Raw genomic sequence first — 21,419 nt, forward strand, 5'->3', positions numbered from 1 at the left:
GTTGCTTCACGTTCAGTTCCTGGACGACTTCACTTTTGATCCCTTCGCTACTACATTTGGTTTCGATTGTTATCCTTTCCTCTTCCAATTGCATCAGCTCTTCATCTATCAGTTCTTGGTCATGGGATGCCAAAACCTCTTCAACATCATCTTCGTCAACTTCCACAAGCCAAACTCACTTTGTCCTTACTTCATTCACCATGATTGAAATGTTTGATTATGTCTAGTTTTATGCTAAGTGTAACACCCTTACGAGCTCTTTTAGGCTTTTCCGATACTGTACCTTAGAACTCATCTTGCTAACGGCTGCTTACAGGCACGTGTTTAAGCAACGCCTGCTAGAATGCCGTTCCAGGGGAAGGAGCTTAGCTGCTCAGGGCGCGCGCTGCCTTTTTTTGTAACAGTGAAAACACCTTCTGTTAGCGAACAACAGGAATTCTGCAGATGCTGGAAATTCAAGCAACACACATCAAAGTTGCTGGTGAACGCAGCAGGCCAGGCAGCATCTCTAGGAAGAGGTGCAGTCGACGTTTCAGGCCGAGACCCTTCGTCAGGACTAACTGAAGGAAGAGTGAGTAAGGGATTTGAAAGTTGGAGGGGGAGGGGGAGATCCAAAATGATAGGAGAAGACAGGAGGGGGAGGGATAGTGCCAAGAGCTGGACAGGTGATAGGCAAAAGGGGATACGAGAGGATCATGGGACAGGAGGTCCGGGAAGAAAGACAGGTGGGGGGGGGGACCCAGAGGATGGGCAAGAGGTATATTCTGAGGGACAGAGGGAGAGAAAGGATGTGTGCATAAAATTAAGTAACAGATGGGGTACGAGGGGAAGGTGGGGCCTTCGCGGAAGTTAGAGAAGTCGATGTTCATGCCATCAGGTTGGAGGCTACCCAGACGGAATATAAGGTGTTGCTCCTCCAACCTGAGTGTGGCTTCATCTTTACAGTAGAGGAGGCCGAGGATAGACATGTCAGAATGGGAATGGGATGTGGAATTAAAATGTGTGGCCACTGGGAGATCCTGCTTTCTCTGGCGGACAGAGCGTTGATGTTCAGCAAAGCGGTCTCCCAGTCTGTGTCGGGTCTCGCCAATATGTAAAAGGCCACATCGGGAGCACCGGACGCAGTATATCACCCCAGTCGACTCACAGGTGAAGTGTTGCCTCACCTGGAAGGACTGTTTGGGGCAAGGGAGGAAGTGTAAGGGCATGTGTAGCACTTGTTCCGCTTACACGGATAAGTGCCAGGAGGGAGATCAGTGGGGAGGGATGGGGGGGAAGAATGGACAAGGGAGTCGCATAGGGAGCAATCCCTGCAGAAAGCAGAGGGGGGGGGAGGGAAAGATGTGCTTAGTGGTGGGATCCCGTTGGAGGTGGCGGAAGTTACAGAGAATAATATGTTGGACCCGGAGGCTGGTGGGGTGGTAGGTGAGGACCAGGGGAACCCTATTCCTAGTTGGGTGGTGGGAGGATGGAGTGAGAGCAGATGTACGTGAAATGGGGGAGATGCGTTTAAGAGCAGAGTTGATAGTGGAGGAAGGGAAGCCCCTTTCTTTAAAAAAAGGAAGATATCTCCCTCGTCCTAGAATGAAAGGTCTCATCCTGAGAGCAGATGCGGCAGAGACGGAGGAATTGCGAGAAGGGGATGGCGTTTTTGCAAGAGACAGGGTGAGAAGAGGAATAGTCCAGATAGCTGTGAGAGTCAGTAGGCTTATAGTAGACATCAGTGGATAAGCTGTCTCCAGAGACAGAGACAGAAAGATCTAGAAAGGGAAGGGAGGTGTCGGAAATGGACCAGGTAAACTTGAGGGCAGGGTGAAAGTTGGAGGCAAAGTTAATAAAGTCAACGAGTTCTGCATGCGTGCAGGAAGCAGCGCCAATGCAGTCGTCGATGTAGCGAAGGAAAAGTGGGAGACAGATACCAGAATAGGCACGGAACATAGATTGTTCCACAAACCCAACAAAAAGGCAGGCATAGCTAGGACCCATATGGGTGCCCATAGCTACACCTTTAGTTTGGAGGAAGTGGGAGGAGCCAAAGGAGAAATTATTAAGAGTAAGGACTAATTCCGCTAGACGGAGCAGAGTGGTGGTAGAGGGGAACTGATTAGGTCTGGAATCCAAAAAGAAGCGTAGAGCTTTGAGACCTTCCTGATGGGGGATGGAAGTATATAAGGACTGGACATCCATGGTGAAAGTAAAGCGGTGGGGGCCAGGGAACTTAAAATCATCGAAAAGTTTAAGAGCGAGAAAACAGGTAACTAATGTAGGTCTTTCGTAACAGTGAGGTTTCATAAGGCGAACGTTCCAAAAGCGGGGGACACCTGTATGCCTATTGTTTTTCTTTGAGCTTACCATTACATAATTTAGGGCATTTTACAAATCAGCAAAATTATGGTACGAACAATGCAATCTTACTTTAACTGCTGAATCAAGAGCTAGTTATCTGGTTTTATAAAGCAATGTCAGATTTATTGGCTCTGATGTTTCTGGATATCTGAAATCAGCTTTTTTTGTAGGTGAACTGGGAAAAGCATATTCTGAAAAGTTTAAACAGTATGTGCACGGAGATAAGCATCCCTCTAGCAAAAAAGGTACAGCACAACTTATTACTTTACCCTTTGAAATATATTGCTGTAATTATTCAGCTGCTGAAACCTAAAGACTTAAGCAGACCTTCTTTAAGCCGAGATCAGCAGATGAACAGAAAGAACTTTTGCACAAATGGAATGAGATAGGGACTGACGAGCCAGGTACATACATAAATTCAGGTGATCAAACCTGATTGGGAATAAGGACATGTGAGAAATGCATTGCCTTATGACCCTGGTCAAAGTTGTATCCAGACCCCCAAACAGTAGTAAGGATGTGGCCTACAGTTTACAATGGGAGATAGAAAATGCATGCCAGAAGAGCAATGTTACAACTGTCATGGTGGATTTCAATATATTGGGGAAAATCAGGTTGGTGCTGGATCCTAAGAGGGGGAACTTCTTGAGTGCCTACGAGATGGCTTTTTAGAACCAAAATTCCGGGTTGATTGTTGTGCAAGGTAACGGGAATTGATTAGAGAGCTTAAGGTAAAAGAACACTTAGGGCTGGTGATCATAACATGATCAACTCACCCTGAAATTTGAGAAGGAGAAACTAAAATCAGATGTATCAGCATTACAGTGGAGTAAAGGGAATTACAGAGGCATGAGATTGGAAAAGAATACTGGCAGGGATGACAGCAGAGCAGCAATGGCTGGGATTTCTGCATGCAATCCAGAAGGCACAGGATATATATACACGAGGGGTGATTGATAAGTTTGTGGCCTAAGGTGGAAGGAGTCAATTTTAGAAAACCTAGCACATTTATTTTTCAACATAGTCCCCTCCTGCATTTATACACTTAGTCCAGCAGTCGTGGAGCATGCGGAACCCTTCTTTGTAGAAGTGGTCCACAGCAGGGGTGATTATAAGTTCGTGGCCTAAGGTAGAAGGAGGTGAGTTATGTAGCTCTCATTAAATGCATGTGCAGTGCAACTCTTTGAGTGAAAATGCAGAAAGTTTGAAGTTAATAACTCATCTCCTTCTGCCTTAGGCCACAAATTTATCAATCACCCATGCTGTGGACCAGTTCTGGAGGTCCAAGACACGGCTTCTACAAAGAAAGGATCCATATGCTCCACGACCACTGGAACTAAGTGTGTATATGTAGGAAAAATGAATGTGCTAAGTTTTCTAAAATTACCTTAGGCCATGAACTTATCAATCACCCCTTGTACATTTCAAAGAGGAAAAAATAGTCTAAGGGCAAGATGACACAACCTTGGCTAACTAGAGCAAATAAAAGCCAAAGGGAGGGCATATACATAGGTATGCAAAAGTTTGGGCACCCCAGTCAAATTTTCTGTTACTGTGAATAGCGAAGTGAGTAAAAGATGAACTGATTTTCAAAAGGCATAAAGTTAAAGATGACACATTTCTTTAATATTTTAAGCAAGAAAACTTTTTTATTTCCATCTTTTACATTTTCAAAATAACAAAAAAGGAAAAGGGCCCGAAGCAAATGTTTGGGCACCCTGCATGGTCGGGACTTAGTAATGCCCCCTTTGGCAAGTATCACAGCTTGTAAATGCTTTTTTATAGACAGCTAAGAGTCTTTCAGTTCTTGTTTAGGGAATTTTCGCCCATTCTTCCTTGCAAAAGGCTTCTAGTTCTGTGAGATTCTTGGGCTGTCTTGCATGCACTGCTCTTTTGAGGTCGATCCACAGATTCTCGATGATGTTGAGGTCAGGGGACTGTGAGCGCTATGGCAAAACCTCCAGTTTGCGCCTCTTGAGGTAGTCCATTGTGGATTTTGAGGTGTGTTTAGGATCATTATCCTGTTGTAGAAGCCATCCACATTTCATCTTCGTCTTTTTTACAGATGGTGTGATGTTTGCTTCCAGAATTTGCTGGTATTTAATTGTCTTCATTCTTCCCTCTACCAGTAAATGTTCCCCGAGCCACTGGCTGCAACACAAGCCCAAACCATGATCGATCCACCCCCGTGCGTAACAGTTGGAGAGGGGTTCTTTTGATGAAATTCTGCACCCTTTATTTCTCCAAACATACCTTTCGTCATTGCAGACAAAATGTTCTATTTTAACTTCATCAGTCCACAGGACTTGTTTCCAAAATGCATCAGGCTTGTTTAGATGTTCCTTTGAACCTTGTGAATTTAAGTTTTTGGCCACAATGAGCAAAGGTATGTTTGGAGAAAAAAGGGTGTAGAATTTCATGAAAATAACTCCCCTCCAACTGTTAAGCATGGGGGTGGATTGATCATGCTTTGGGCTTGTGTTGCAGCCAGTGGCACAGGGAAGATTTACTGGTAGAGGGAAGAATGAATTCAATTAAATACCAGCAAATTCTGGAAGCAAACATCACACCATCTGTAAAAAAGACGGAGATGAAAAGAGGATGGCTTCTACAACAGGATAATGATCCTAAACACACCTCAAAATCCACAATGGACTACCTCAAGAGGCGCAAGCTGAAGGTTTAGCCATGGCCCTCACAGTCCCCTGACCTCAACAACATCGAAAATCTGTGGATAGAACATAAAACATAGAATAGTACATCAGAGTACAAGCCCTTCAGCCCACAATGTTGTGCCGACCCTCAAACCCCGCCTCCCATATAAGCCTCCACCTTAAATTCCTCCATATACCTGTCTAGTAGTCTCTTAAATTTCACTACTGTATCTGCCTCCACCACTGACTCAGGCAGTACATTCCACGCACCAACCACTCTCTGAGTAAAAAACTTTCCTCTAATATCCCCCTTGAACTTCCCACCCCTTACCTTAAAGCCATGTCCTCTTGTATTGAGCAGTGGTGCCTTGGGGACAAGGCGCTGGCTGCCCACTCTATCTATTCCTCTTAATATCTTGTATACCTCTATCATATCTCCTCTCATCCTCCTTCTCTCCAGAGAGTAAAGCCCTAGCTCCCTTAATCTCTGGTCATAATCCATACTCTCTAAATCAGGCAGCATCCTGATAATCTCCTCTGTACCCTTTCCAATGCTTCCACATCCTTCCTATAGTGAGGCAATCAGAACTGGACACAGAACTCCAAGTGCGGCCTAAACAGAGTTTTACAGAGCTACATCATTACCTCGTGACTCCTAAACTCTATCCCTCGACTTATGGAAGCTAACACCCCATAAGCTTTCTTAACTACCCTATCTACCTGTGAGGCAACTTTCAGGGATCTGTGGACATGTACCCCCAGATCCCTCTGCTTCTCCACACTACCAAGTATCCTGCCATTTACTTCGTACTCTGCCTTGGAGTTTGTCCTTCCAAAGTGTACCACCTCACACTTCTCCAGGCTGAACTCCATCTGCCACTTCTCAGCCCACTTCTGCATCCTATCAATGTCTCTCTGCAATCTTCGACAATCCTCTACACTATCTACAACACCACCAACCTTTGTGTCATCTGCAAATTTGCCAACCCACCTATCTACCCCCACAACCAGGTCGTTAATAAAAATCACGAAAAGTAGAGGTCCCAGAACAGATCCTTGTGGGACACCACTAGTCACAACCCCACAATCCGAATGTACTCCCTCCATTATGACCCTCTGCCTGCTGCAGGCAAGCCAATTCTGAATCCACCTGGCCAAACTTCCCTGGATCCCATGCCTTCTGACTTTCTGAATAAGCTACCATGTGGAACCTTGTGAAATGCCTTACTAAAATCCATGTAGATCACATCCACTGCACTACCCTCAACTATATGCCTGGTCACCTCCTCAAAGAACTCTATCAGGCTTGTTAGACACGATCTGCCCTTCACAAGGCCATGCTGACTGTCCCTGATCAGACCATGATTCTCTAAATGCCCATAGATCCCATCTCTAAGAATCCTTTCCAACAGCTTTCCCACCACAGACGTAAGGCTCACTGGTCTATAATTACCCGGACTATCCATACTACCTTTTTTGAACAAGGGGACAACATTCACCTCCCTCCGATCCTCCGGTACCATTCCTGTGGACAACAAGGTCATAAAGATCCTAGCCAGAAGCTCAGCAATCTCTTCCCTCGCCTCGTGGAGCAGCCTGGGGAATATTCCGTCAGGCCCCGGGGACTTATCCGTCCTAATGTATTTTAACAACTCCAACACCTCCTCTCCCTTAATATCAACATGCTCCAGAACATCAACCTCACTCATATTGTCCTCACCGGCATCACGTTCCCTCTCATTGGCGAATACCGAAGAGAAGTATTCATTGAGGACCTCGCTCACTTCCACAGCCTCCAGGCACATCTTCCCACCTTTATCTCTAATCGGTCCTACCTTCACTCCTGTCATCCTTTTTTTCTTCACATAATTGAAGAATGCCTTGGGGTTTTCCTTTACCCTATTCGCCAAGGCCTTCTCATGTCCCCTTCTTGCTCTCCTCAGCCCCTTCCTAAGCTCTTTTCTTGCTATCCCTCAATAGACCCATCTGATCCTTGCTTCCTATACCTCATGTATGCTGCCTTCTTCCAACTGACTAGATTTTCCACCTCAGACCCGAGGAATTCTGCAGATGCTGGAAATTCAAGCAACACATATTAAAGTTGCTGGTGAACGCAGCAGGCCAGGCAGCAACTTTGATGTGTGTTGCTTAGATTTTCCACCTCACTTGTCACCCATGGTTCCTTCACCCTACCATTCTTTATTTTCCTCACCGGGACAAATTTATCCCTAACATCCTGCAAGAGATCCCTAACCATCGACCACATGTCCATAGTACATTTCCCTGCAAAAACATCATCCCAATTCATACCCACAAGTTCTAGCCTTAAAGCCTCATAATTTGCCCTTCCCCAATTTAAAATTTTCCTGTCCTCTCCGATTCTATCCTTTTCCATGATAATGCCAAAGGCCAGGAAGTGATGGTCACTGTCCCCCAGATGCTCACCCACTGAGAGATCTGTGACCTGATCCGATTCGTTATCTAATATTAGATTTAGTATGGCATTCCCCCTAGTCGGCCTGTCAACATACTGCGACAGGAATCCATCCTAGACACCCATGATATCAACCCTGTTATTTTTTGCACCTTTCCAAAATCTGCCTCCCAATCTGCTCCTCTGTATCTCTGCTGCTACCAGGGAGCTTATAGAATACCCTCAATCGAGTAACTGCTCCCTTCCTGTTCCTGACTTCCACCCATACTGACTCAAAAGAGGATCCTGCTACATTTCCACCCTTTCTGTAGCTGTAATAGTATCCCTGACCAGTAATGCCATCCCTCCTCCCCTTTTACCCCCTCTCTATCCCTTTTAAAGCACTGAAATCCAGGAATATTGAGAATTCATTCCTGCCCTGGTGCCAGCCAAGTCTCTGTAATGGCTACTACATCATAATTCCATGTATGTATCCAAGCTTTCAGTTCATCACCTTTGTTCCTGATGCTTCTTGTATTGAAGTACACACACTTTAGCCCCTCTACCTTACTACCTTTACACTTTTGAGGATAGACCTCAAAAGAGCAGTGCATGCAAGACGGCCCAAGAATCTCACAGAACTGGAAGCCTTTTGCAAGGAAGAATAGGCGAAACCGCCCCCCACAAACAGGAATTGAAAGACTCTTAGCTAGCTACAAAAAGTGTTTACAAGCTGTGATACTTGCCAAAGGGGGTGTTACTAAGTACTGCCATGCAGGGTGCCCAAACTTTTGCTTCGAGCCCTTTTCCATTTTTGTTGTTTTGAAACTGTAAAAGATGGAAATAAAGTTTTTTTGCTTAAAATATTAAAGAAATGTGTCATCTTTAACTTTATGGCTTTTAGAAATCAGTTTATCTCTTATCTCTTAATCGCTTAGCTATTCACAGTAATAGAAATTTTGATCGGTGTGCCCAAACTTTTGCATGCCACTGTAATAGAGCAAAAATTAGTAAGAAGTTAGAGGATTGGAAAGCTTTGAGAAACCAACAGAAGGCAACTAAACAATTAATTAAGGAAACGATGGAATACAACGGTAAGCTAGCCAGTAATATTAGAGGATACCAAGAGTTTCTTCAGATACATAAAGTGTAAAAGAGAGGCGAGAATGGATGTTGGACCACTGGAAAAGGATGCTGGAGAGGTAGTAATGGGGAACAAGGAAATGGTGGACAATCTGAATAAGTATTCTGTGTCAGTCTTCACTGCGGAAGACAATAGCAATATGGTGGAAGTTCCAGAGTGCCAGGGGTCATAGGTGTGTGAAGTTGCCCTTATTAGGGAGAAGGTTCTTGGGAAACTTAAAGGTCTGAATGTAGATAATTCACCTGGACCACATGGTGTACACTCCAAGGTTCTGAAGGGGATGGCTGAAGAGATTGTGGAAGCATTAGTAATGATCTTTGAAGAATCCCTAGATTCTGGAATGGTTCCAGAAGACTGTAAAATTGCTAATGTCACTCCACTCTTCAAGAAGGGAGAGCAGCAGAAGAAAGGAAATTATAGGCCAGTTAGTCTGACCACAGTGATTAGAGATGTTGCAATCAATTGTTAAGGATATAGTTTTCGGGGTATTTGAAGGCACGTAATAAAATAGGCTGTAGTCAGCACGGTTTCCTCAAATGAAAATCTTGCTTGACGTATCTGTTGGAATTCTTTGAAGAAATAACAAACAGGATAGCTAGTTGATGTGCGTACTTGGATTTTCAGAAGGCCTTTGTCAAGGTGCCGCACATGAGGCTGCTCAACAAGTTCAGAGCACATGGTATTACAGGGAAGATTCTAGCATGGATAAACCAGTGGCTGATTGGCAGGAGGCAAACAGTGGGAATAAAGGGAGCCTTTTCTGGTTGGTTGCCAGTGACTAGTGGGTTTCCACAGGGGCATGTGTTGGGATCACTTCTTTTTACGTTATATGTCAATGACGTGGATATTGCAAAGTTTGTGGACAACATGAAGACAGGTGAAGGGGCAAGTAGTTTAGAGGGAGTAGAGAGACTACAGAGGGACACAGACAGATTAGGAGAATGAGCAAAGAAGTGGCAGATGGAATACAGTGTTGGGAAGTGTATGGTCATGCACATTGGTAGAAGAAATGAAAGGGTGAAGTCTTTTCCAAATGGAAAGAAAATGTAAAAATCTGAGGTGCAAAGGGACCAGGGAGCCCTTGTGCAGGATTCCCCAAAGTTTAACTTGCAGATTGAGTCAATAGTGAAGAGGGCAAATGCAATGCTGGCATTCATTTCAAGAGGACGAGAACATAAAAGCAAGGATGTAATTCCACTTCCCATTCCGATAGGTCCATCCATGGCCTCCTCCACTGTTGCAATGAGGCCACACTCAGGTTGGAGCAACAACATCTTATATTCCGTTTGAATAGCCTCCAAGCTGATGGCTTGAACATTGATTTCTCAAACTTCCGGTAATACCTCCAACCCCTCCTTTCTCTATTTCCCATCCCCTTCTCCCCCTCTCATCTTATCACCTTGCCCACCCATCACCTCCCTCTGGTGCTCCTCTCCCCTTTTTCTTTCTTCCATGGCTTTCTGTCTCTTTCACTAATCAACTTCCCAGCTCTTCACTGCTTCCCTCCCACTCCAGGTTTCACCCATCACCTGGTGGTTCTCTCTCCCCTCCCTCCCACCTTTTAAATCTACTCCTCAGCCTTTTTTCTCCATTCCTACCAGAGTTTTGGCCTGAAACGTCGACTGTACTCTCTGCCATAGCTGTTGCCTGGCATCCTGAGTCCCTCCAGCATTTGTAACGTTTTGGGCCCCTCGATAGTGGAGTCAAGGGATATGGGAAGAAGGCAGGAACGGGGGACTGATTGTGGATGATCACCCATGATCACACTGAATGGCAGTGCTGGCTCGAAGGGCTGAATGGCCCACTCCTGCACCTATTGTCTATTATCTATTATCTTAGAAAGGACGTACTGAAACTGTACAGGCTTCAAAGAAGGTTCATGAAAATGATTCCAGGATTGAATAGTTCGTCATATGAAGAGCAGTTAGTGGCTCCGAGCCTGTATTCACTAGAATTCAGAAGAACGAGGGGCAACCTAAACGAAACCTATCGAATGGTGAAAGGGCTCAATAGAGTGGATGTGGAGAGAATGTTTCATATGGTGGGAGAGTCTAGGACCAGAAGACACAGCCTTAGAATAGAGGGGTATCCTTTTAGAAAGAATATTTGGAGGAATTTCTTTGGCCAGAATGGTGAATCTATGGGATTCAAGCCACAGGCAGCCTTGGAGGCCAAGTCTTTACGTATATTTATGGTAGAGGCTGACAGATTCTAGATTGGTCAGGGCATGAAGGGATATGGGGAGAAGGCAGTAGATGGGGGCTGAGAGGAAAAGTGGATCAGCCATGATGAAACTGGGGAGTAACTCAATGGGTCAAATGCCTAATTCTGCACCTACTTATAGTCTAAGTGACTTTGACCGCTGGTGCCAGATGGGGTGGCTTGAACATCTCAGAAACTGCTGATTTTCTGGGAGTTTCATGCATATCAGTCTCTAGAGTTTACAGAATGGTGTGAAAAATATCATTCAGTGAGTGGCAGTTCTGTGGGTGAAAATACCTTGTTAATGAGAGAGGCCAAAGGACAATGGCCAGACTGGTTCAAGCCGACAGGAAGGCGACAGTTACTCAAACAACCACCTGTTACTACAGTGGTGTGCAGAGGCGCATCTTGAACAGACAACCCATTGAACCTTGAAGGGGATGGGCTACAAGAGTACTAGACTATGAACATGCACTCAGTGTACCTAATAATGAGGCCAGAGTGTATGTATAAAATGTCTTTGCATTTTCCTTAATCAACCCACCAAAGATATTTCATGGCCCATTTTGTTCCCCCGCCCTTTAAGTTTCTGCTGAAGTTCTTTCCTGTTTCATTTATATGTCTGATTTCAGCTTAGGAAATTTCATATTCATTTCTTTTTTTTGACTAAATTTACAACATCGAAAGTTCATTATCTTCCCATTATAAAATTTGCAATCTTTAGTAAAAGAAAATACTCATTGTCTGATTATAAAGGTACCACAAACAATGAAACTTGGGGAAAGGAACAAATGGAAAAGAACACAATCTAAAACTGGTAGATTTCTCTTACCAAGAGGATTTGAACTATATTCTGTTGCATGCAGTCTGGTGCATGCTGGTTGCAAGGCACTTCCAAGTTGATGAGCAATTACTTTGTTGATATCTGTGAAGGAGATCTGTTTTATATTCAATAACTGCGAACAAATCTTGTGAATGATGTCATTCTCATGAATGAGTAGTGCATCAGATGACTGATACAAGTGAGACAATGTCAGCACTGTGTTGTAATTCTGGACAATCACCTGAAAAAGAGAACTCTCCTTAAGCAATAGTGAAATCTAATAACACAAAATGCCTATGAGATCATTACTGGCTGTAATTAGCCTTCCGTGTTATGTTACCCTAGTGGAACATCCCTTTGATTATCCCATTGTTGCACTTTAGCAGAACCAACTAGGGTAGGTCTTACACAGTGAACAGTAGGGCACTGAAGAGTGCTGCAGAACATGGGATCTGGGAATACAGGTCCATAATCCATTGAAAGTGACGTCACAGGTAGATAGGGTCGTAAAGAAAGCTCTTGGCATTTTGGCCTTCATAAATCAAGGTATTGTGGAGGTGGGATATTATGTTGAAGTTGTTTAAGACATTGGTGAGGCCTAATTTTGAGTAATTGGTGTCGTTTTGGTCACCTACCTAGAGGAAAGATATTAATAAGGTTGAAAGAGTACAGACAAAATTTCTGAGGATGTTGCCAGGACTGGAGGACCTGAGTTATAAGGAAAGATTGAATAGGTTAGGTCTTTATTTCTTGGAATGTAGAAGATTGAGGGGAGATTTGATAGCGGTATACAAAATTATGAGGGGTATAGATTAGGTAAATGTAAGCTGGCTTTTTCCACTGAGGTTGGGTGAGACTTACAACTAAAGGTCACGGGTTAAAGGTGAAAGGTGAAAAGTTTAAGGGGAACATGAGGGGAAACGTCTTCACTCAGAGGGTGGTGAGAGTGTGGAATGAGCTGGCAGTGCAAGTGGTGCATGTGAACTTGATTTCAATGTTTAAGAGAACCTTGGATAGGTACACTGATAATAGGGGTACGAAGGGCTATAGTCCTAGTGCAGGTTGATGGGAGTAGGCAGTTTAAATGGTTCAGCATTAACTTTTTTATGACTCTGTTAGAAATATTCTCACATAATGTTGGACCATCCCATACCCTGGTGCATTATCAAGTACCCTTGAATCAATCTTGCAAAATATTTCAGTGCCTAACTGGTGCCCTTTGTTGTATTATCCTCTGGTGGCTACAGTAAACTTCCTTTATTACTTCATGTCTTGCTGCCTTGTCCCACCTATAATTTAACTTATTTGACATACAGCACGGAACAGGCCATTGGACCCTATGATCCAATCTACCAATTTAACACTAACTTAATCACAGGACAATTTACAATGACCGATTAACCCACCAACCCGTCTGTCTTTGGACTGTGGAAGAAAACCAGATCGCTGGAGGAAACCCACATGGTCACAGACAGAACATAAACACTCCTTACAGACAGTGCCAGAACTGAAGTTCAAGTTCCAAAGCCCCGACCTGCAATAACATCACACCAGTTACTACACAAGCTTAACTTTAGAGTTCCAGTTGTAAGACCCACTAACATTTCTATTGTTTTAATATTGCTTCAAGCCTATCAAGAATATGGTATAATTTGATAAGTTCACCTCTCATTTTACTAAATTGAAAAGAGTCTAAATCTTGTCTGCATAAATTCCTTTCTTACAACAAATCCGTCAGTCAGGGCAGTACCATCGTACTCCAGATGGTGTAGTTGGCTCACAGCATCAACAGCACAGATTTGATCCTGACCTCTAGAACAGAGGTTCCCAACCTGGCATAAAAAAGGTTGGGAACCCCTGCCCTTAGAACAAACTGTGTGGAGCTTGCAAATTCTCTGTGATCATGTGAGTTTGCTCTGGGTGTTCCAGTCACTCTACATTCCAATGACATGCTGGCTGTTTGGTTAATTGGTAATATGAATCACCCCTATAGTCAATGGTTGGTGGGAGATCCAAGGGGTGGTAATGGGAAAGTGCAACAGAGTAGATTATTGTGAAGTAAGAGTATTGAGAGCATTGCCTTGAGGACCAGCAAACACTTCATGTGCTAAAGGCCTCATAATTGGAAGCCAGAACAATACAGCATATATTATAAAGCAAAATAGTTTAACACAGTTAAACAGTGATTAAACATCTCAAATATTTTTACACTTGTGATTAGTTTCAAAATGTTTGTAATTCCAGGCTTTTTTGTATTACAAAAACATTGCTATCAGTAACAAATGTGCTCAGCTCAGTGAAAACTATTAAATATTACCCATTACAGGAACACAAAGAAAATGAAAATATGACCTGGATTCCAAATGGATTAAGTTCACAAGATCACAAGACAAAGGAGCAGAAGTAGGCCATTCGGCCCATCGAGTCTGCTCTGCCACTTCACCATGAGCTAAACTATTCTCCCATCTAGTTCCAATTTCTAGCTTTTTCCCCATATCTCTTGACACCCTGACTAATTAGATACCTATCAATCTCCTCCTTCAACACCCTCAATGATCGGGCCTCCACAGCTGTATGTGGCAACGAATTCCATAAATCCACGACCCTCTGGCTAAAAAAATTTCTCCTCATCTCTGTTTTAAATGGGTACCCTCTAATTCTAAGACTGTGGCCTCTTGTCCTGGACTCACCCACCAAGGGAAACAGCCTGTCCACATCTACTCTGTCCAACCCTTTCAACATTCGAAATGTTTCTATCAGATCCCCTCTCATTCTTCTATACTCTCATGAATACAGTCCAAGAGCCGACAAACACTCCTCATATGTTAGCCCCTGCATTCCAGGAATCATCCTCGTAAATTTTCTCTGAACTCTCTCCAACATCAGAACATCCCTTCTAAGATAGGGGGCCCAAAACTGCACACAGTACTCGAAATGAGGTCTCACCAGTGCCCCATAGAGCCTCATCAACACCTCCTTACTCTTATACACTATTCCTCTTGAAATGAATGCCAACATAGTATTCGCTTTCCTTACTGCCGATCCAACCTGGTAGTTAACTTTTAGGATATCCTGCACAAGGACCCCCAAGTCCCTTTGCACTTCTGATTTTTGAATTTTCTCCCCATCTAAATAATAATCTGCCCGATTATTTCTCCTTCCAAAATATACAACCGTACATTTCTCAACATTGTATCTCATCTGCCATTTCTTTGCCCACTCTCCTAAACTGACCAAGTCTCTCTGCAACCTTTCCGTTTCTTCAACACTTCCTGCTCCTCCACCTATCTTGGTGTCATCTGCAAACTTAGCCACAAAACCATTTAGTCCATAATCTAAATCAGCGATATACATTGTAAAAAGAAGCAGCCCCAACACCGACCCCTGCAGAACATCACTAGTAACCGGCAACCGATCAGAATAGGATCCCTTTATACCCACCCTTTGCTTTCTGCCTATCAGCCAATGCTCCATCCATTCTAATATCTTTCCTGTAATTCCATGGGCTCTCATCTCATTAAGCAGCCTCTTATGCAGCACCTTATCGAAGGCCTTTTGAAAATCCAAATACACAACATCCACAGCCTCTCCCTTATCAATCTTATTTGAGATTACCTTAAAAAATTCTAATAGGTTGGGGAGGCAGGATCTTCCCTTCATGAAACCATGCTGGCTTGAGTCTATCTTGTCATGCACCTCGAGGTATTTCATAACCTTGTCCTTGAGGATCAACTCCAATAACTTTCCAACTACTGATGTCAGACCAATAGGTCTGTAATTTTCTTTTTGCTGCCTCCCTCCTTTCTTAAACAGGGGAACTACATCTGCGACCTTCCAGTCCTCCGGAACCATGCCAGTCTATTGATTCCTGGAAGATCATTTCCAATGCCTCACGATCTCCAAAGTCACCTCCTTCAGAACCCGTGGGTGCACCTCTTCCGGTCTGGGAGACTTATCTATTCTTAGTCCATTTAGCTTCCCAAGCACTTTTTCTCTGGTAATCTTGGCTGTACCTAATTCTATTCCCCGAGACCTCTGGCCATCAGGTATGTTGCAAATGTCTTCCACTGTGAAGCCTGATGCAAAATACTCATTTAGTTCCTCTGCCATCTCTTTGTTAGCCATTATAATTTCTCCAGCATCATTTCAATCAGTCCTATATCTACCCGTGTCTCTCTTTTACTCTTCATATATTTAAAAAAAAACCCTTAGTATCCTTTTTAATGTTAATTGTCAAAACAAAGTTTTGAATAAGTAACAGATGGGTACATTTTATATGACTAATGCAATATGTTAGAATTGCAGATCTTCAACAGTCTTTTATTTACAGCTCCAAGGGATTGTGAATGAGTTACTTTCATTTGGGTTTTGTGGATATTGAGATACTGATGAATCCAACGTCAGATTAAAATATTAAATTCAAGTCTGAACATGCAATTGTGAACAAGTTGAAGAATGGGTAATATAAATAGAAAGTGCTGGTAGTATTGAGTTCAAGCAGCATCTATGAACAGGGAAACAATTTCAATGTTTCAGGTTGACGACCTTTCATCAGAACTCGTGATATTTTGCTTCTGATTTGTAGAATTCATAGCCAGGTGACTACAAACCAGAAATCAGTAAATGTGGGTTCCAGGTAGCAAATCAGATTGAAATATAGGAGGGAGTGGCAGTGGCATTCAACAGGGACTACTTTTGCTGTTTATGCATATGGTTTACATAGAATATCATTTCAAAACTTACCCAGCAGCAGTCTAGGAGTATAAATCTGGAATAGGATTCTGACAAAGAACAAGGTGAACAAAGTAAAGTTACATTCAAAATGCTGGAGGAACTCAGGATGGCAGGATGAAAGTTTTCGGCCCGAAACATCCACTGTATTTTTTTCTGTAGATGCTGCTCGGCCTGCTAAGTTCCTCTAGCATTTTGTGTGTGTTGCTTGGATTTCTAGCACCTATGGATTTTTTCTTGTTTGTAAAGTTACATTGTTGGGCAAACTTTAATATTGAACAGTGTGGGGTGAAACATTAAAGATACAAAGACATGTTTGAGGCAAAATTCAGAATGATTAATGGTAGATGCCAAAAGGTGCCAGGGAGAAACCTAAAGTTAATAAAAATGTAGAATTAGAAACATTCAACTGATCAGGAAGCCTATGAGGAAAGGGAAACAGAGTTAATGTCTCAAGTAAGCCTTCCAACTTCTGCAGAATTTGTCATTTCTTAAGGAATCTGAATGCCATCTTCTCTAATCCAAATCTCTTGACAGATGTTCTTTCACGTGTCCCTCCACCTTACTCACAGCTAACGGCAGTGTTTCATCTGACACTAAAAATAGAACTCGCACAAAAACTTGCATGATACAGTACTTTAGCGTTTTATCAATGTTTCATAGAAAACAAAATACTTCTATTTGGTTAGTCTTCTTTCAACAGTGTCATGGAATCCTCTACTTCCACTAATGACATTAGCTTAGCAAGGCCACAGGGTAATGTTGCAGCTCTATAAAACCCTGGTTAGACCACACTTGGAGTATTGAGTTCAGTTTTGGTCGACTTATTATTGGAAGGATGAGTATATGTGACATAGGTGTACTTTGATAATAAATTTACTTTTGAATTTTGGAAGCTTTAGAGTTGGTTCAGAGGAGATTTACCAGAATATTCTCTGGATTAGAGAGCATCTCTTATAAATTCAGCAAGCTAGGGCTTTTCCCTTCGGAGTGAAGAAGGATGAGAGGTAATTTGACAGAAGTGTACAAGATGATAAGATGAAGGCATAGATTGAGTGGACAACCCAAGACTTTTTCTCAGGATGAAAATAGCTACTACAAGAGGGGATAATTTTAAGGATATTGATGGAAAGTATAGGGGGCATGTCAGAGGTAAGTTTTTATTTCCAACACAGAGTGTGGTGGTAGAAAGAGACACATTAGCAATATTTAAGCGACTTGGATAGGCACTTGGATGAAAGAAAAATAGACTACGTGGTAGGGAAGGGTTAGTTTGATCTCAGACTAGGTTAAATAGTTGGCACATCATCATGGGCCAAAAGGCCTATAATTTGCTCCACAATTCAATGTTCTAAAAGACAACATCTCTCCAATGGGACAGTACACCAACACGACCATCTGTCAATGCTGAACTGAATCTCTTCTTCACTCTCCCCAGGACAATCTGGCCTAAGTGTTCTATCACATATTTTGAGGCTCCTCAGCTAGAGAAAAAGTCATCCCCATTGATTTTTCTATGAAACTTGTACATTTGAATTAGGCTTCATTTCATTTTTCTTGATTCTAAATAGAGATCTGGGCTACGAGAGCTCCTCTGATATGATGGACCCACAAAGCAAGAACCAGTGTAGTGGATCTTCATTATATCCTCTCTATGGCAAGTATATTCTTTATTATTAAAAAAGGAGACCAAAATTGTACACATTATTCACATGTGATATCATAAAGACATCTTTACTTTTGTACCAAAATTCTCTACCATTAAAAATCAATATATTATTTGCCTTTCTACCTGTGGCTGCATCTGCATGTTAGTTCCTAAATGTACATGAACACCCTGTTCCCTGGAACATCACCTTCCCATCTCCTGACAAATGCTGAACCCAAGAGGTTAACCTCATATTTTCCCACATTGTATATCATCCGTCATGCTGGTACCTACTCATTCAGCTGCTCTACATCCTCTTGAAGACACTTTATTTCTCATGACCTTCCCAATTTGGCTTAACAACTTTAGACACAGCAGATCCGCTCCTTTTTGCAGTACAATTGATCCCACAGGTATAAAAGAGCATATTGCAGCTTTGTGGGTGCTGCTCCCCGGAATGCACCATTGTAGACAAAACCAAGTTTTCATTCTAGCGATTGTTGTTGACTATTGGGCCACGTAGAAAAAAAACCACAGGCTCTATAAATATATTTCTACAAAGATTCCAGGTTAGCAGTCAATTTATATCCTGCTGACAATGTTGTTTAAGTTTTGTCACTCTGCACCTACATCAGCGTAAGTGGGACACTACATCTGTACAAACTTTTCAATGGGGCAGAAATGTAGCCTACCTCTCCAGTTCCATAAGGCCACGTGAGTTGATTTAGTATCAATGAGTGTGGGTATCTATCCCGCAAGCACTGAGTAACAAATGTACCCAACCCGGACCCAGTCCCTCCAGCCAGACTCATCATCGTCAAGAAACCACTGAGCCGCTCACATTTCTCAACCTCCCGTTGGACCAGGTCCATCACAGCTTCTTCGTGTCGGGGACCATGAACGCAAAACCTGAGCATTAAAACACAGAGAAAACAAAACTTCACTACCCTTGTAATGATCTTACACATTATTTACTGGAGAGCTGTTACTCTTTATTCTGCATTCTGTAATTGTTCTACCTTTTTCTACTTTAATGTATTGTGTAATAATTTGACCTGTATGAACAGTATACAAGAATAGTTTTTCACTATATCGCAGTATGTGACAATAATACACTAATACTCACACAATGCATTTTAAAGTCAATGGGGTATTTTACTGAAGTGGTCATAGCTTGACTGTATTAAATGAAGCTTCATTTTGAATACAAGATCCCAAAACAGGAATGCAATAGTGACTAGAATACGAGCCTATAATGTCTTACTTATTGAATTGTGTGAGATGGCGCTTGCATACAATGCTCCTTCAGTCGACATTTTCTGGATAGATCGTTAAGCTATCTTTTTCACGTATTTTATGTGTTTTACATTTGTTTCTTGTGTTGACTGTGATTATGGAACTATTGGAGCCCGTGTTTTGCAGTTTGGAGATCGTTTGGGTGCTTCAGCGCTCTGCAGTTTCTGAGAGGATTCCGGGAGGCAGAGGCAGTGAACCTTGTAGTGAGAAGACTGCAGGATGGCACACGAGCTGATGTTTGACCTCATTTTACCAATTAAAATTTCCATTCTTTGACGAAGGCAATTGAACCATCAAGGTGGAAGTTTGGAGGTCATTTGGGTGTTCCGACAGTCCAAGAAGATTCTGGGAGGTAGTGTGCATGAGCCTCATAGGGGTAGGTTGCAGGATGGGGCGCAAGCCAATATTTGGCTCCATTTCACCAAATAAAGCTTCCATTGTTCACCGACTAAAGTGACGAGGGAGATTGAAACATTGAAGTGAGAGCAGAGGGTGAGCGTCGACTGTCTGCCTTTTGATCAATTGCTCTGTACCGGTGAGGGGACAGCCTACCGCTGTTCCCAGGCCCAGAGAATATTTTCCAGGTTTTTTCTGCATTTTGGATATGGACTTTGGACTATAGACTCTAAATTTCAGTGTTATCATTTTTATATTCTGTGTTTCTTCACCCGATCTTCTCGGGTTTTTTTTTTGCATGGGGTGGGGGATTTGGGAGTTGACGTGTCTGACCCGCTTTGTTTGATTTTTGTGCGGGTGAAGGGGTTTGGGGCTTGATGTGCCTTCTTTTTTCTGTTTTTTTTTGCGGGAAGGTGGAATTTGTTGATGATCACGCTGCCTCACTTTTCTTTTCATTCCTGGTTTCATGGCTAGCCAGAGGATTGGAGAATTTCAAAGTGAACACCCTGGAAAAGGTTTCAATGCTAACATAATGGTCTTTCTTTAGAAGCAGTGTTTGGGTTATGGTAAGAGATAATGGGTGCTTTGGAATGTGAGCCGTCCAATAAAGGGAGTGTGTTTTTGTGTTGTGTGCCTGACACCAGAGTGATCTGGGTTTTTGTTCGGTGGGAGAAGACACCGGACAGAAGAGGTCATAGGACTCGACACAGAGCGGGGCCATGATTTGACGAAGCACAGGGAGATTGAAAGAGAATCGGTGAAGGGGAAACCATGAGCTCCAAATTGTGCACATTAGACTGCACATTAAAATGGTCCCTTCTCTGTTTTTTGCTTTTTCTTTACTAACTCTTTAGTCAAATTAAGAATTATGAAACTAAATCATATAATTGTATGTGGTGTACTGTCTGTTATTTTGTGGTACTTATTTCTAACAGGGTAACAAATCACGCATCATCAACACAAACAGGGGCTTTCAGAGTGGGCTCAAACCTCAATCTCACATGTTTGGCAGGGCCGGAGATTGTCTGCCCTAGACTTACCCAGCCGACAGAAACGGAGAGTTTCAGAGTTGTATACTTTGAAAATAAATAAACCTTTGAATCATTGAGTGTGCTGTTAAAAATACAAGTATTTCAAATAGCTTAAATAATAATTTTGAGATTATGCACTTATCAGCTTAATTTGATTTAATTCTCAGTTGACTTAAAGCAGGGGTTCCCAACCTTTTTTATGCCAATACCATAAAGCAAGGGGTTGGTGGACCCTAGGTTGGGAACCCATTTTAGAGGATTATAGATCTGAATATCTGAAAAACTCAATCAGAAGCAGTATCTTAACTAAAGAGACAGTGGGGGCAGGGGGGATTGCTGCCGCTTACACACGGAAGGAAGGAGCTGGGGGGGGACTTTGGGGTTCTAACATTTAACTGTCATTCATTCTTTGGGGCACTCCTCTGTTTTCGTGGATGGTTGCGAAGAAAAAGCATTTCAGGATGTATATTGTGTACATTTCTCTGACATTAAATGTACCTTTGAAACCTTTGAGACTGGAATTAGCAAAGTGCTCTCAAATAATAAATGGCAGACAAATCAGTCAAAGCACAACACTTTCCCAATTGTGTTAATTTTCACAACACATCAGTAAATCTTAAAGCAACCTGCTTTTGCTTTCCATAAAGGTATTATACTTAAATGCACACAGCATAAGGAATAAGGTGGATGATCTTGTCGTACAGCTACAGATTGGCAGGTATGATATTGTGGCCA

At 42.6% G+C, this 21,419-nt stretch overlaps 1 protein-coding gene across 4 annotated transcripts in view; it reads right to left on the reverse strand.

Annotated features, from left to right (window-relative positions):
• Positions 1 to 21,419, reverse strand: part of tubd1 (tubulin, delta 1) — a 64,007-nt gene that overhangs the window by 35,620 nt on the left and 6,968 nt on the right. For all 4 annotated transcript variants that reach the window (XR_010017055.1, XM_063040946.1, XM_063040945.1 and 1 more), the window contains 2 exons: positions 18,654 to 18,870; positions 11,592 to 11,823 (listed from right to left, as the gene is read on the reverse strand). Coding sequence is in view for 3 of the 4 variants with exons in the window: in XM_063040946.1 (XP_062897016.1) it covers positions 11,592 to 11,823; positions 18,654 to 18,870 (449 nt within the window). In the remaining variant the exon portion in view is untranslated. The remainder of the gene's footprint in view (positions 1 to 11,591; positions 11,824 to 18,653; positions 18,871 to 21,419) is intronic.

The sequence above is a fragment of the Mobula hypostoma genome, chromosome 2 (assembly GCF_963921235.1).
Source record: "Mobula hypostoma chromosome 2, sMobHyp1.1, whole genome shotgun sequence".
Classification (NCBI taxonomy): domain Eukaryota; kingdom Metazoa; phylum Chordata; class Chondrichthyes; order Myliobatiformes; family Myliobatidae; genus Mobula; species Mobula hypostoma.